This window comes from Atractosteus spatula, chromosome 3, assembly GCF_055471065.1.
Source record: "Atractosteus spatula isolate fAtrSpa1 chromosome 3, fAtrSpa1.hap1, whole genome shotgun sequence".
NCBI lineage: Eukaryota > Metazoa > Chordata > Actinopteri > Semionotiformes > Lepisosteidae > Atractosteus > Atractosteus spatula.
In genome coordinates this window covers 63,864,389-63,881,620 of record NC_142708.1, presented here as the reverse complement: position 1 = coordinate 63,881,620, position 17,232 = coordinate 63,864,389, and the positions used below count along the sequence as shown (strand labels likewise).

Genomic DNA, 17,232 nt, shown 5'->3' with positions numbered 1-17,232 from the left:
ACATGAAAGATGTTCAAAAAAGAAATGTAACAGACACATCTGAGGCACAAACAGGCTGCTGTCCTGTAATTACAGCAAACACCAGCCTCTTTGCTGAATTATGCAGACAGATTCAGAGTATGAGTAAATATTGTGTATGTAAAGACAGAGCAATCAGTTATAATTTCAGGACCTACAGTATCATGGGCACCTAAGAACAGTAGCAAGGACCTGAATTACCCACACCGAGGACAGTCAAAAGCCATGCTACTCAAACGTAGCTCTGGAAGGTGAAATATTTGCAGTATTCTGTATAAGTTACTGCAGCATGAAAACTAGCATAACGTAAAATTGAACAGTAGTAATGGATAGCTACAAGACAACCAAAAGGCTGTTAAGGAAACACACTTTGTTACTGTGGATATAATTATCCAGAGAGATTTTAAAAAACATTTTAAAAAAGAAAATCCTTTAGAATTTCAGACAGCACCAAATACTTCTCCTTAGTTTTGAGCGTGCTGCCACCAGGAGTGTCTCGTGCACACAAAACCCAACATGAACCCAACCCAACTGGAAATTTGCTCATCCCTTCTGCCAATAAACTTTGGAAAACAGCCCCACCACATACAAGGGACCACAAGGAAATGAACTGGAACACTTTCCAGAGTGACAGACCTGATCTCTACACCAGAGAACTGAAGCATCTGTCCTCTAAAGGTTTCCTACCCACAACTGCTTTAATACATTCAGTACAGTACGATAGATCAAGACTTCCACCCACAGAGCTGCTCACAGACACAGCCAAAGCACGTGCCCTTCAGCTTGAGAGCAGCACTGATTGCAGCTCAAAACTGTGGGTTTCTCCAGGGCTGTGTAGTGGTTGCTTCAATTCTGCGTTAAATCGAGCATGTCCAAGTTTACTAGACTGGGAAGTAAGTATGGGTAGGTCTCTATAATGAGCACCCATGCAAAATCAAAATGCCATAAACACAGGGTATCAAATTCTACAAGCATCAGTTCATCAAAATAGTAACTGTAACAGCAATATCAAGTTCATGCACAATAAAACAAGACAATAAAATAATTTGAAAACACTATTGCTTACTTTGTCTTTTTAGCAGAAATGGTTTCCGGTTCTTGCACTGCAAGAAAAAGAAAAAAACAAAGCAGGAAATTAAACAATTAAATTAAATTAAACAATTAAATGATTGTTTTAAATCATTGATTATAGAAATGAGCTATTTTGCTGCTTTAAAGGTGAGGGAAAAAGTAATCTAAACTTCATCCTGGTTAAAACCAGGCTCAAACAGCCAAAAAAGAAATAAGCATCTATCGCAACCTCATCTCTCCATAATAGCCAGGTACATGGCCAACAGCTGGTGAATCTGTGACTGAGTTTGCTTTACTCCAGATCTGATCAGTTTCAAGAAACATTTGTTTTGTCTTGGGATGTAGCTGCATGTCCTACTCCACTTACAGTGTGTGTGCAGCAGGCAACAGCAAGCCAGAGAACATACTGTATTTAGCTGTAGTTGTGAGCTCTGCTAGATGGCAAGCAGACTTGTAATTTATACCACTGTAAGTCATGAGGACAGTCTGTGTGATCCCCTGTCATGGCATCTCCAAATTATCCCTTCTTTGAAGAACACAGAACTAAGTCAGCAATTGCCATCAGCGACAAGAGGACACTTCAGAGCCTACCTACTGTACAAAGACACTTGTAGTCTCATGGGATATTCTGTTTACTCATGCTGATCCTCAGATAACTTTAGAGATTCTTCAGAGGAAGCTGAAGGCATTAATCTGATTCAAGTAATGACACATTTTTACAAAACGCCACAAAACATAACAAACGTTATTTATAACATTCCGTTTAATTGGTAAAAGCGTCAAACTGAAAAGCAGCAATACTGTCTTGTAGCCTGATCTCTTGAGATTTCAAAAGCTCAGCCAGGCTGGGCCTGGTCCCCGCTGGGATGGGAGACATTTAAGGACATGCAGGATGCTTTTGCAAGTGCTGCTGGTGGACTAGTAGGAGTCACTCTTCCCTCTAGACTTGGATTTCCAAACCAATGCCCCAGCATTGCCATCCTTCAGATAAGACATTAAACCACGGTACTGACTTCAATGTAAGTAAACTGAAGGTACTGTAGTTGGAAATGAAGAGGGTCCAGTCCTCTTTGGAAACTCCTGTTCATATTTTCTATATTTTCTATATGGTCAGTTGAAAATCTCCTGACTAGTTTGTCAGTAGTTTGCTTTCACTCTGGACCTGAACACGCTGGGTGTCAAGGTCACTCAGTCCTGGAGCTCCGGAATGTTAAAGAGGAAGAAATTGGCATCATGGTGATACAAGACTTCAGGGGTGCTACGTACAGCGCTCGGTGCCCGTGATCTGTGCCAGGATGCGGAAGGAACGCGACTGCGAGGTGCCAGTTCTGGGGTGCCAGTCCTCAGTATCTTCAATCAGGCGCTTCTTGCTGGCATCACCGTGAGAAGGCACGTGGTAAAACTCGATATCTGTGTCCATGGCAGGCTTCCGTGGTGCACTAGACAAATTAGAAAATGAAAGTGTAAATTTCACAATCGCGGGGCTCATTTTACCTACAGATTTTGCAAGCTTGTCATTATAATGAGCTTTTGCTATGAAGCACTCAAATTGTTCCTTGTTCAAAATAAGCTGCAGTTATTTTGAATTAAGCAAAATGGGTAATCCAAATAAATATCTGGGAGTGTGCACATCAGCCTTCGGGTAAGGCCTTGCTCAAAGAGACAGCTGGTGGCTGTCACAGCTAAATAATTCAAGGCAGGTTTAGAACAGGCAATATGCCTGTTTTCTTGTATGCTTTGATATAATAGGAACAACAACATATCATTAGGTTATGAAAGGCTTGCAATGTCCAGAGGGAGGTCTGCTATTCAATCCTGTTTACTGTTAAAAGCTCTAATTGAGGTATTTGAAAGGGTTTAAAATATGCATAAGAAAGTCTTGGAAGTCACTCCACTGTTTATTGATTGGCTCAGTTACACTAAGAGTTTACACAAACAGAAACAAAGAATATATTTTAACCCTACAATGCACATATGCTTTATAAAACTAAAATTGACTTGAAAGTAAAACTATCCCATCAGAGTGTAATCTGTTCCTAGAGGCTGCTCTTTTACCAGCTTTGCACAGCACTAAGAACAAGAGAAAGGAGAAAGCTTTTTGACATTTACCGTCTTGGTGGGCTTTTTCTGAAGGACAGAGGAGAGAGAAGGCAGAGAGGGACAGGAGGAGACAGTGAGTTCAGCACCAGAAAGAAAAAAAAAGAAAAGGTTGGAAACAGAAAACCACCAGGAGCAGTGCATATGGACAGAAGAGGACAGTTCATTCATAAAGCGGCAGCACTTCTCTTGATAAGTAAAAAACATGGCTACCTGAGCATTATCTTATTTTAAAGCATATGGCCTCTTTAAAACTCAGGTGCTCTGTCGAATATATTGTAAAACACATGAGCTTTCGGCAGCCAGATACTGCAGGGGCCTAATATAAGTATGTACTCCAAAAACCCACATGAACTTAGGACCACTTTAAACTGCTTAAAAAACAATAAAATGAGCACGACAGAGGCAGGGAACAGTTAGTTAAGCAACTGGAATTGTAACAACTGCACAGATGCACTGGAGCATTTGAATTTGTTGAAGAGTGCTCATCAATAAAATTTTGTAATTCATTCCTTAGTGCCACCACAGATGGCGAGACAGCACTACTAGGGGCAGATCTGTACTGGAGTGTTCGCACTGTTTTTCTTCTGGTAATTTTTCTTTTGTAGAAATACACTTGGTCCCATCATGTGAGATATAAGCCCAACAATGTCTCATTAATAGACTTCAAAGCTCCAGATTTCTTTACCTAGACTATGCACTGCAATATTTGTCATTTAACTCATTTTGTTTTGCATTTACCACACCTCAAAGTGAGTGCTGCTATGCCAAAATTAATAAATGTATAAATACATAAAATATTAATAAATCCTAAAAATATATTTCCTAACAACACACCCCATGCATTCAAAACCACATTTGTGACTATTGTGAAGCAATGTAACACGATTTGATGGAGGGCTTTAAAGAATAGGGTAAATTGAGAGGCATTGGGGTCAGATTCCTCAGGTTATGTTATAAACAAGCATTAATCATGCTATTTTAACAGGATATGGCATGGAAATCCTGAAACTGGCAGTGTTATGCAATGGGCTATAGAGGGACTCAGATCAATGATGACAAGAGCTGTCAGAAACAATGTTACAACAGACAGCCAGAAAGAAATCTGGAGACTCTGACAGAACACATTCAGCTGCGGTTCAGTCAGTTCCCAAAGTAGCTTTGGCTCATCCTTACAGTTAAACTGATCAGATTTTCACCGAATATTCATCTAGAAATATCAGTAATGAAGTATTTCCTGCAAGCTCAGAAACAGCAGGAGAAAATAGATCACAAAATATTGGTCAAACCTCATAATACATAAAAACATGTTATTCTTCTTACATTTTTATGCTCATGGTACACCAATATGCCTGAAATTAAATTTTTAGGATTGCTGAAACATATTACCTCCTGGCAAAAAAAACTCTTTGACAACGTTACTGTATGTGCCTATACAGATATTTTCTCCTGAAGATAAAAGGTATGGTTGTATTTGAATTTAAGGTAGAGGTTAATAGAATTTGATAGCACATCAGGGAAAAAGGAGAGTATTACTCTAAACCTTCCCTCTTTCTAACCAACAGAAAACTAAATAAATTGGTTATTTTTTACTTCGATAGTGTGCATTTCCAAAGGGGTCTTTTTTGGCTCCTACTCTTTTATGAAACAAATACTATTTGTGTTGAGTGCTCATCATTCAGTGAAGGAAAAAAAAAAATATTTATACAAAGCATAAAAATGGCCAAACACATTACTTACTTCAAGATGCTCTGGGGCCCACTAGTGAGTGTAACAGAAAAAAGAATTTTTAAATATTTTATAGAAATTAAGTCTCATAACAATGTTATACGAAATCAAAAAGCACAGCAAACTGAACCCCAGTCAGCAGCAGGGAGAGTTGCAGCAATCATGGAGACAAACCCCATAGGCATGTCCGACTCTGTGCTGGACAGTCCTAGACATCTCCTCTCCTAACACTCGCAAAGCAAGCCTTTACTGATTGAAAGCGCTTTGCAGGCATGCCATCCATTCTACATCCTCCAAGGGCTACCTTATTTAGAAATTAAGATGAAATATTCATAATCCTCCAGTTTATTATTAACTTCTTTATTCAACTGAAAGTTAGTCATTGACTCCCTTAAATCAATGCGCTACCTCATTCTCTACTGACAGAGGTATGTAGATCATCCAGTTTTAATCCTTCATCAAGCCCGTCTGGAAACACGGATATTGCACTAACAAACCACAAGGGGTTTGGGAGTGAAACATCAATGCATTTTCCATTTACAGAGCTGAGGCAGTGGTCCCATCTCTCTGGGATTAAATGAGGCATTCAACTTGTCCACAAATAACAAAATCCATGCACATGGCATGGCACATGGCACCTGCTTAGCGGAAAACAGCCAGCATGTGCTGAACTGGGTTTGCAGTATGCGGCTGGCTGGCAGGCTGAAGCTCTGACTTAGTCTGGGCTTGTTCTCTGGGTGACCTTGGAGCCCGGGAATGGAAAGGATGGACCAGCTGCTCAGTGTGAGCGTGACTCTGTCCAGCTGTGCACTGGAGGCTAGGGGTTAGGGTGCTGGGTCTGTGAGGAACACCAGCAGGTGAAGGAAATCCCCAACCTCTCAGAGTGATGACAAAAATTGATTCCTCTCTTTCAATCCCTGGTCTCTCGAAATAAACAGAACTGCATTTGCAAATCTCCTTGGTTAAAAACCTTTTCAAGTCATAAATAAACATTTTCTTGTATGATTCTTTGAACAGCAAGCCACCATTTGTGACACGTAAATTTATTTAGGTAGGAATGAATTGTATTCTGTATTCTTTGGAGGTACTTACTGAATGTAAAAATACTTTTGTAATTTTTGTAAAAATACTTTTGTACGTTTTGGACTGGGTAGGTCAGATTGTTGCATATGACTGATTTTGAATTACATTCAAACTACCCTTGTTAAAACTGTCTGCCTAACTGTCCTATAGAACAGACATTCCTCTTTCGCTTCTTGAAAACACTTCTGCCAAGGCAGTGGAGTGTTCCACTACCAGCAGCAAGATGGCGCTACAATACACTAAATCTCCTGAAAGGTGCATATAATACCAGTGTTTCTGTGATTTTCTTCGTTAATAGAGACCACAATGAAAACTGAAAATTCAGTTAATGTGGTGCTAAAGAAAAAAGTAATAATTTAAAACACAGAACAAAAGTATTATCATCTACTCCTTCACTACATGCATCTACCTCCTATGCTCACAGATTAATAAATTATTAATCAATCATGATTATTCCACTTAAAATAGTGTTTCTGCTTCACAGCAAATCTACAGTATGTATTATAACTGTTTTGCTTTGTCAGGACAGGAAATTGAGGTTCTAAACCACCTTATTAACACTTTAAAGCACTTAAAGAACACCTGCAACAACTCACGTTAATAAGCACTCTGCAAGAAGAGATGAGGCAAACTGCTTTACCTGGCAGCAGAAGAAAAGAATTCTTAACAGCTGCTTGTGCTGTCAGGCTTTATATGCAGGTTGTAACCAAAAGCCAAATTGTTTGAATTTCAACCAGCAATCACTGAACTGCTAACTGAATCAGTACTGTCCAAATCCTCCATGCAGGAAGAGACCATCTGATCAATAACTTGTTTTCGTGCTGGTCTGCCAATTATGTGGTCTTGTGGAATGATGCACAGGAAAAATGCACACATTTCACTGCATACACATGCTTTGCCCACTATATGAAAAGACTCCAACGAGACACACAATGCCATGCATTTATGGTATTAAAGCCTTCAGTTCATTTACTATATCTCCAAATACCATGCTGACCACAGCACACATCACCAGCCTGTTGGGGTGAGGTCACTAACTTTATGACTGGAGTCTCCTATAAAATAAAAATAAGATTTAGGGGGGAAAAGGTCAGTTTTATTTACAAAGACAGCCACTTCCCAGCAGCAGGCGCTCTTCTCCAGGAGCTGCGTTCACCATTGCTGAAACTTACCACCTGTGCAGTGACACGTGTGGCACAGAAACCCTGATATTTTCGTTTTTGAGTTTTGATCAGGAGGCACTAAAATCAGCCCGACTGAAATGAGCAGCAAAAAGAGTGTGCAAGAAACATGCAGCTCCCATGTAGCACAGCAAGTAGGAGCCTTGGCTCTTTGGAAGTATTAGACAATAGACATTTGAACGGTTAAAAATAACAAGAGGCCTTGGGTCCATCCAGCCTGTTTGGTAGTTAGTAGCTAATGGATCCAAACATCTCTTCCAGCCATTTCATGAAAGAAGTATTAGCTTCAACAACATGGCTGGGCAGCTTGTTCAACACTCCCAAAACCCTTTCTGTTCTCAGTTTTAAATGCACTAGCAGCTTCCTCTGGTTTGTGGTTCACTGCTCATTCTAAAGAAGTGCACTGCAATAACTTTATGTCAATGTCTTAGGATTTTGAAAACAGAACTTGTATGAAGTCCTTCCTAATCTGTTCCGTTCAAGACTAAAAAGGTTCGGTTCCTTCAGCCTGTTAGTGTAGGATATTCCTTTAAGCCTCAGAATGATGATTTTCTCCCAACAGATTCCAGAGCAGCAATATCTTTTCTATAACTTGCAGACCTAAACTGTACACAAAATTCTAAATGATAGCTGACTAGTGCATCACTCAATTTAAACATAAAACCCCTTGATTTCAACTTTAAAATATTATCTATATATATTATAACATTTTATTTTTTACCAATTCCAAACATTTTTTAGAAGATGTAAATGACATCTCAATACAAAACAGTTTTTTTATACTTAGCCTCTTCAAGCTCAGTGTTTTCCAGTTTGTAGTAAAAGGCGTTTATGCTTTTGCTGCCCTCATAACATCTTGCCCTTGTGTGTATTAAATGTCATTTTGTAGGTGTTTGCCCATTTTAGAACTTTGTCTAAATCATTTTGTATTTAATTTTGATTTATGATCATTCATTTAAATTAGGAAGATGAAATAATCTGCTGTCTTTTCCAAACACACACATTTCTCCTGATTGTACTGGCTGCAATTTTTTTAAATAATAAATTTATGAGGAAGCATATCAAAAGCCTTCTGAAAACCTAAATACATTTTATTGTATGATCTATGTGTGTCTTGTTCAAAGAAATATAACAAGTTGGCTAGGCACTGAAGTACGAACCACGTGACAAATTTCTACAAATAAAAAAGCCAAAATAGGGTTAAGTTTCTTTGAACAGAATAAAGAATCTACATGTCAGCTGAACTGAAAAGAATGTAATATTAAAACAGTCTAAAGCATTTCAAAGTCTGGAGGGAGAAAAATAAAACCTACTGCACTGCGGTTGCTTTCAGAGCTGGCTGGGTAAACCTCACAGATAATGAAAACCAAGAGAGAATGTCTTCATTCCCAGAACGATGAGAACAGGCTGAGTAAACAAACGCATTTTTTAAAAAATGATTACCATCACTGCTAATTAGGAAGAGATTTCAAGCATTTAAATATAGCACACGCTCTTTCTTCTACAGACATCCCCAGTCACAAGGGCTTTTTTGGCGGGTAGAAAATTTGTCCAAACGTTGTTTGCAGGCACGTGAAAAAGTCATAAAAGAGGCACAAGAACCAGTGAAAAGAGCAATCAAGAAACAGCTCACATCTGTAACCTTTCTGATGTTCTTGTGTTCTAAAATCATTAGCTGCTTACACATGACACTGGGATTTTCTAAAGGTTTGTTTTTACAGCGAGTACTGTAGGAGTTGGCCTGAGAGTGGGCTATGCTGTTCACACTTTCCTTCCTTTGGCATGAAGAATATCATCATAAAGCAAGGACATAAGAAACAATAAAATGTAAGGGAGGCCATAGGCCTGTCTGGTTCATTCACTGGTACTGGTAGCCAATTGAAGTTCTTACCAAACTGTTTGTTGAAAAAAAAAGATGGGACTGTCTTTATCAACATGACTGAGTAGCTTGTTCCAGCCCCTACAATTATCTGTGCAAAGAAATGGCTCCTATTACTGATTTTAAAGTGCTTCCCTACAGTTATTACTTGTGCCTTGTGCTTAAAGGTTCACTTTCACTGTTGTTTTTGAAGACATCCCTAGGGTTGACTCTGTCAGTGTCTTTGAGGATTTAGAATACGTGAATCAGTTCCTCTCAATCATGTTTGTTTTAAAGCGAAAAAGAAACATTATCTTAGCCAGTCACTGTTGGACATTCCTTTAAGCCTGAAACTTACCCGGCTGCTCTTCTTTAGGCTGATTCCAGAGCAGCAACATCTTTTTGGTAATAGTGGGTTATTAGTTCTGACTGAAAGCAAACACTGGGATAAAACTGCAGTGGTACAGAATTTGTCAGTAAGAAATTTCCAAGGTTACTTAAGGAACTCAAAGGTCAAAAGCACTAATGCTTTCTTTTTTATTATAAAAGGATACAACCCCTTTAAAGAAAAAAACTACTTTCCAGTATGGGACATATCCAAAAATCCACAGCATGCCCAACAGGCCCAAATGTAAACAGATACAATTACTTTAAGTCTAAATATATTTGTAGAAGGTCAGGGACTCTTGTGCTTGAATTTCACTAGCATTAGGTTCTTCCTTGTCTAAGCAGATTTTTTATAGCAGTAGCAATGAAAGAAACCAACATCTGAGACCAAGATGTGTATCTGTTGCACATCTCAGCAACCTGCTGTTTACTTAGCAGAGGTACAGTAAACTGTGCTGGCAGGACTGTCCATGGGCAGAGAGTTTCAGAGGTCACGTGTGTGAGATAGCCTCAAGTACAACATTTCCTGCTTTTCTGCCCTCTGCGGAATCGAGACTGAGAGTACAGAGACCTCTAGAAGATAAGCGCACTGCAACTCAGAAAACATTTAAGGAGGTTCCTTTCCTTTTCCTGTAGAAAAAACTCTCAAGCTTCTATTGAAAATCTCAAATCACCTTGCTAGGTGACAAAAGACACTTGTACAGTACTTCCCTACAGCACAAGAAGACATGATTTCACCTGTGTCTGTGAGACTGGAAGTGCTCCGTTTGTGGGTCAATGGTCTCTGTACAGAACACATTTGTAGTCCAATGCAGCTCTAATGTTCGGCTGGCATAATTTAACGACTTTTGGTATTTTTATTATAGGCTTATTAATTTAAATTAATGGTTGACGCCTACAGAATGTTGTGGTAAATGAAAAGTGAAAGTAAGACTTTCCTATAGTACAGTATATAGGCTTGAATCCATTTACTGTTTTTAACTACCAAAGGAGCTTGATGGACAGAATGGCCTCCTCTAGCTTGTTGACTTTCTTATGTTCTAACAATCAGCTGTGTTCACAATAACCACCACTGAATTCTTCATCCCAAGGTATGTCATGAAATAACACAGAACTCCTGTCTCTCTCACGCTGCTGGAGATCTGCATGGGAGATCTTTGCTGCTCAGTTAGTATCAGCTAGAGGTTTCTGGGCTCAGGCGAGCGTGTGATTCAGGCCAGACCACGAGAAATCTTCTTGCCAGGAAAGTATTTTGTAGAACAGCCAGCTTGTGCAAGCATGTGCAGTGGGCTGAGAAGTCAGAGACCAGATTGAGATGTTTTGAATCCAACCATGTTTATCTTTACAGCTAATCCACTTTCTCTGCGATTATTTATACTGTACGCAACAGTTTTCAATTTTTTTATTACTCTGACCTGCAAGCAACTGTAGTTCATAGTAATTTATGAGAAACTAAAGATTCCTAGATGTGTTTTCCAAACAGGACTTGATGGAATATTTATTGCTATTTAGAAAGCCTTGAGAGCAACCTCTCCTCCAATGAGGTGAATCCAAGCTAGGAGGTTTGGCTGCAAAGAGATCGAATGAATTAATTTTAATTTCCCAAGCTTCCAAACTCATGTCAAATTGGAATTAGCTTTTTGAAAACAATAATCTTTCATCACTAAATAACTGGGGTTATATTAGGAGACTCTGCAGCTGCTCCTGATTTGAAAGTGTTAAAATGTATTTTTTAGTTCTCCTTTTCTTTGCTGATGCAAAACCAAAACCACACTAATCCAAAGTAAAAATGAGCGGTGCCACAGCATTCCTATTTTCCGAATAATCCCCTGATAATTTCAGGATGACAGTTCCTAGTATTTTCTTCAATTTCAGTGGTATTTTGCCTCCAGTACCAACCAGTGATAACCTTCACTGACAGTCTGAATTGCACAAGCTCTGTGCACAATCAGTTTTTTTCAGTAACTGAGGTTTTAGTTTGTGGTGTATTTGCTGGTTCAACTGCACAAATTAGCACAGATCAGAAAAGCAGCACCATTTAACTTGCTGCAGCACAAAGAGAATCAATTTAAAATTAAAAATATACCCACTATTAGCACATACTATGCAAATCTCACATAGAGGACATCAAGTTCAGACTGTTACTGGATACAAGACACTTTTTTCACACCACTGATACCGAAAAAAGAAAAAGCTGTAAATTACAGAAATTACTTTTTCCAAATGTATCAGCACATTCAGTGCTTTGTCATTTTAAAGAAGACCTTTAGGCCTAAATGAAAATATTAAAGAGGATTATTCTGGAAAATGGGAACAACACGTCACAGCGTTTTATTCCTTTGCATCAGATGATCGAACTTTTCAAAATCTAAAGTTTTTGGAGGAAGTCAGAGAGGGGAATGTTCCGCAGATGTAGATGAACCATTTTTGGTGCCTGTGTTGTTTGCGAGTGGGGGGGTCTGACTCTGAAGCACACGCCTGCTGGTACCGCAGTGAAGCCTCCAGCTGTGCCAGGCTAACGGGGTACCTACCCGTTGTGCTGGGAGGGACTCCCCTGGCTGTCCTTCAGCCCCCTCCTCTGACCCTCAGCAACCTCGCAGGCGGTGTCATTGGAATAGAGGTTGATGGGGCTGTTATAGACAGAAGGCTGTGGCGGGACATTAGCAGTCACGGGTGCGGTCACCCTCGCGCCAGCAGGAGGGGGAACACGCACACCCGAGGGGGGTGATTTCACGGAGGAGGGGCAGGGGGCAGCGCTGGCTGCGGTGGAGGGGGGGATGGGGTTGGTGGAAGAGGTGGCAGGGGTGAAAGCAGAGTGTGCCGAGGGAATGGAGGCCACCTTAGGGGCAGCTGCCCCGAAAGGCTTGGCTGTCTTGTTGTAGGCCAAGCTGGGGGCAACAAGTGGAGAAGGCGCACTGGGCACTGGTTTAATGGTCTGCTGAGGCTCTTCCTGTGCAGGGACACAAAACACACACACAGCACACGTCACCCACATGCAGCACACCAGACACTGATGCCTCCTCACAGCCTGGCCAACTCAGCCAGAGAAACAGGCCTGAGATTTAGGACAACACCTACTGAAATCACAGAACCTCTAAAAAACCAACTAAAACTGCCTTCATGGACTTTGTGGATTGCTCAGAAAACCGAGAGGCTTTCTTATGTCTTTGAAAAATGGCTTTGCAAATTGAGCGAATACAAGGAGGCTGGGAGAAGACATCAGTTAACTATACTATTGTACACTGGAAAACAAGGTGACAGGTGCACTTAGCTGACACAATTAAATGAATGTGAAGCTGAAATGGCTTAAAATATAACATGCATGATTTCACCATGCCCGAATCACACATGTTCTCAGAAAACCACAGGAATCATGCATATTTGCTGTGTATAGGCATTTGGGAATACAATTCGACAACATGCATTACACAATTAAAAAAAATGCATAGCTAAATAAAAAATCTAAGAATTTGAAACATGTCCTTTATCAATGCAAATTTAATTAGATCAGTTTCTTTTATTGAAAAGAGCTTTGAGATAGTCCTGAAAATACCTAGATATAATAAAAATCTTAATTTTAGACATTTCTTTCTAATGTACACACTATTTTTCTACATTATCCTATTATTGCAAAACAACAATACAATCTGTCAGATAGTCACAGGTACTTTAAACCTGTGTTTAGTACAATTAAAACTAGCTGTTCTGTAAAATGTGGGGCTTCATCAGTGAGATCTATCACAGTTTGATAGAGAAGCACATCACTGATAGAGATGAACTTACCTTTGAAGCAGGAGCTGGTGCAGGTTTGGGAACACTGGAAGCCCTACAAAACAACAGACTGTTTTTAGAACAAAGAAAATATTGGCATATTTGTCGTATAGCATTTATTTCCTCTGTTATTGTCTTTGAGAACAACATTTTTTATCTGCTTGTATAATATGACAACAGTTGGTTACATTGTGTTAAAAAAAACTAATTGCATTGTTTTACAATCAAACGAATTTAGGGAGTTTTGTTTTAGAAGCCAGCTGCCAATTAAATGTTTCAATTTAAATGCAGTGTTACACCCAGCTTGCAAAGGCCTTTTTATATGTCTGACTCACAGACTCATTTTTAATTAGCAAACCACTGTGTTCTGAATCCTTTGCTCTCAGATTTATTATTTCTTAATTTCATCTGTCACCATTGAATATTGCTTTGGAAATATAAAACAATTATTGAAAATATAACTGTGACAATTCAAGAGACCACTGACTAACACTCATAATATACTCAAAAGGCAGAGATTTCTCACCTTCTACTACATGTTCCAACATACAAAAACCTGTCACCAGAACTATTCTAGATTTGGTCACATTTGATACTGATTAAAAATGTACTCTGCACATAAAACAATGTCTTGTGTCGAACAGTTTCTTATCGACAGTTTATTAATGTGTTATCTTGCTGTCTAAAGAGACAACACTTCAGAGGCTTTGACTCAAAAGTTCAAATCCAGTAGCAGGCTGCTTGGATCTTCCTTCACTTATCAATGCCTTTTGGGAAACTGATCAAGCCTTAATTGAGGACTGAAAGGGCCCTGGTACTGTAATACCCTTTCCATGCCTTCCAGCGTCCTCTGTTGGAAAGTGCACTCAGTGCATGGTCTGTCATTGGCCACTGTGCAAGTACAGCTAGAGTGCAAGAAAATCAGAGGCATAGGGCAAACGGAAAGGAACAGTTCTAGAGGTCAGTGAAATTATTTGGCAATTAAGGAAAGGAAACAAATTTATGGTCCAGAGAAATGGACTATAGGTGGCCAGGCGGATAGAGGACAGGGCTGACTCACGCATGTTTGTACTCTTGGATTTTGTGGATTTCCTGTTGCTTCTCTATTTCTTCAAATACATGTTATAACACATTAGTATGATGTGTTCAGTTGTGTTACACCAAAGTATGCAAAGCAACACTTTTTCTGAAAATGACGCAGGGCAAATTGCTAAACACCAGCCAGAATAAATTCACTGCCTAAAACAGGATAACTCTGAAGACTTCCTGATCCTTTGCAAAATTTGGTGAACTACTTTGAGCTCTGAAAAAAAAAACTCTTAATTTTCCAAACTTTTTAAGAAACAAAAAAACCTCTTCCAAATCCTCCTTATTTGTTTTGAAATTTGCGCCTTTTGCTCTTTCACTTTTAGAGCAGGATGAGATTCTTATGCAGAAAATGATTATTAACTGTGCATGATACAAAGGATGTAAATCACTGAAATGACACCTTAATACACTTCTCTGTTTTTCCTTTGGCAAGCTGTGCGCTTGCTAAGCTGTTGCCAATTTACGTCAAGGAGATCTAATAAATCTTACAGCATACAGTAGTATCCATGAAATTTATTAGCCATGTTACCCATTTGCTCTCACAACATTTATGTTGGGAACTAGAAAGCTTTGCCTCTTGTAAATCAAAAGTAGGGAGGAAAACAAATCTAAGGCAAAATGACCAGCTGATCAGCTGAACTCCTGCCTCTTGCAGACCCGATGTCCTGTCTCACATGCACATACGTGATCATGAGGAGAGCAGAACAGAGGCAGGCTTCACAGTGCTGGTCATTTTCCCTCTTTCAGGCCCTGGGTTGACTAAATTACTTGGGCTCCCCCAAGGCTTGTATCTCAAAAACACACCATAACAAAGGGAAACCATGAAAGGGGACAATCTTGTTCCCTTGGTCATGAAGCGATAAATGATCCCAGAATCGCATCTGGCCATTCAATAAAGATTCCAGAGAAGCAGCTTCAACTAAATGGCATGGCAAATTTGTGTCAGGTTGTAACTATTCTAATATGCAAAGCAGTGCACCTTACTTTTGTCCCACAGTGCACCTGTATTGAATTTTCACTGACGGGGTACTTGTTTCACTCTTGAGGTTGAGGTTGTCCTGTGAGTTGACTTTGTCTGTTTTTTTCTGTTCAACACTATAGAGATTTAGTCAATTTTACAAGCAGGAATGAAGCACAATTGCACTTACTGTATGTACAGTATATGGAGAAGAAATTTGTATGCAAGTCTTCCTTATACTTGGTCACCGTACCCACTGCTTTCATTCCACATGACAAGGTCATAAACACTCCGAAACAAACACAAAACAGCCCTGAAAAACACTGCGCTCTCCCTGATCCTGTTGTCATGAACAATAACTGCTCAAGCTTACATACAGTATAGTAGTTGAAAGCCCATGTGCACAATGGCAGCCCATGGAAGCTTAAGACCAGCAGGTTTATGGGTCTGTTAAAACCCTCAATAGCTGGAAACCTCAGAGTCTTAGAGAACGGTTACACTGGTCCACTCATGTAACAGTCAACTCAATTGGGCCATTTACTGTAGGAGCAGAGGTGGAATGAATATCTGTAGATTCAGTATTGGAATTGTGCATCCCTGACCTAAAGGAAGGTACTGTATTAATAAAACAAATAGCAAATGTTCTCAGAGGTCTTTTGGGACTGGAAAGATACTGGCAGATGCCTTTGTCAAGCCATATTAAGATAAAAAGATCTACAAAACCCTTTTAAAAAGATTTCCAACATTATATGAAGATTTTAGAGATCTGTGAATTACTTCACTGTTACAGAGTGGAAAAGGTGAAACACAACTCCAGTTCTAGAGATCAGAAACGAACAGGGAATACTCGCTCGACCCACAGAAAATTCTCTATCAGCGTTCTGTAAAATGAAATATTTTATTATATTGCTGCATTTTCCCACTTCATATATCACCTTTTTCCACTGTTAAAATACTGCTTTCATCACTGCCAAAATGACCAAGAACAAAAAAAGAGTTTCCTACTGCTGCGACTGATTTACTTACAGTACAGTACATAGACCATACAGCACTGACTGCAAACAAGTACTGGAGCATCTCTTAATAGTTTAACAGTGCAGACACTACGTCCACTTACAGTACATACCAGAAGTGTGGTTGTCACATTTAATATACCAGTAGCAGACAGGTAACCAAAGGGGCAGCTCTATACTCTACTCTTTATCAAATCAGGAACTACCCCACATTTCACTCCTTATTCCCATATATGACCAAAATGTGGTAGCATAAACATGTTTGAATGAAAGCATCTCTAGCACTGGAGCAGGAAACGAAATCCATTTTTTAAGTAAACCTTGTGTAATGCTGAGTGGTTCCCATGTTAATATTACTGGCATATGTCCTGTGGTACTTTGCAGAGTCTAGACAAATTAACATCTCCTCCATTAATCACTATCAGGTCTCACGATACTGCTATCTTAAAAACAACACTGTCCTTTCACTTCCGAACTAAAGACATCCTTTCTCAAAAGCTACAACTCAAAGAGAAAACATTCCTGTATCTTTGACAATAAATGCATCAGCTGCATAACTTCTAATAAAAGGGTGATTTTCTTAAAATCCAAACACATTCCCTGCCCTTTGGAGACATTCTGCCTTATTTGGGAGAAATGTGACATTGCATTCAGTATACAATTTTTTCCTAAGCTAAAACAGACCAACAACAAATACTTATTCTGTGGCTAATTTCACCCCTTCCCTTTTTTGTGATTGTTCCCAGATGCCTTATTACTATAGAAATTCAAGTTTTTTTTCATTTTTTTTGGCTACATTTCCAATTGGAAGGACTGACTCAATAATTCAACTTTTTTTGTTGTTATTTTCGTACTTAAAAGCTATCTCTCTAAATAACCCCAGTACTTAAAACAGTATTGGTATCAAAGTCCTGTTGTGCTTGTGTTCTCTTTATTCTTGACACAAACTGGGAACAAGGACAGTTAATTACAGTAGGT

The 17,232-nt window shown here is 39.3% G+C and overlaps 1 protein-coding gene across 11 annotated transcripts in view; it reads right to left on the bottom strand.

Annotated features, from left to right (window-relative positions):
* The window catches only part of LOC148838161 (PDZ and LIM domain protein 5-like), a 126,748-nt gene that overhangs the window by 39,339 nt on the left and 70,177 nt on the right, over positions 1-17,232 (bottom strand). For 7 of the 11 annotated variants that reach the window (XM_088910847.1, XM_088910846.1, XM_088910853.1 and 4 more), the window contains exons 4-9: positions 13,207-13,249; positions 11,955-12,373; positions 4,927-4,947; positions 3,199-3,216; positions 2,356-2,528; positions 1,085-1,121 (exon numbers count right to left, since the gene is read on the bottom strand). In XM_088910847.1, coding sequence (XP_088766973.1) covers positions 1,085-1,121; positions 2,356-2,528; positions 3,199-3,216; positions 4,927-4,947; positions 11,955-12,373; positions 13,207-13,249 — 711 coding nt within the window. Of the gene's footprint in view, positions 1-1,084; positions 1,122-2,355; positions 2,529-3,198; positions 3,217-4,926; positions 4,948-7,035; positions 7,053-11,954; positions 12,374-13,206; positions 13,250-17,232 lie in introns of all 11 variants that reach the window. The other 4 variants (XM_088910850.1, XM_088910849.1, XM_088910855.1 and 1 more) reach the window with 3 other exon arrangements.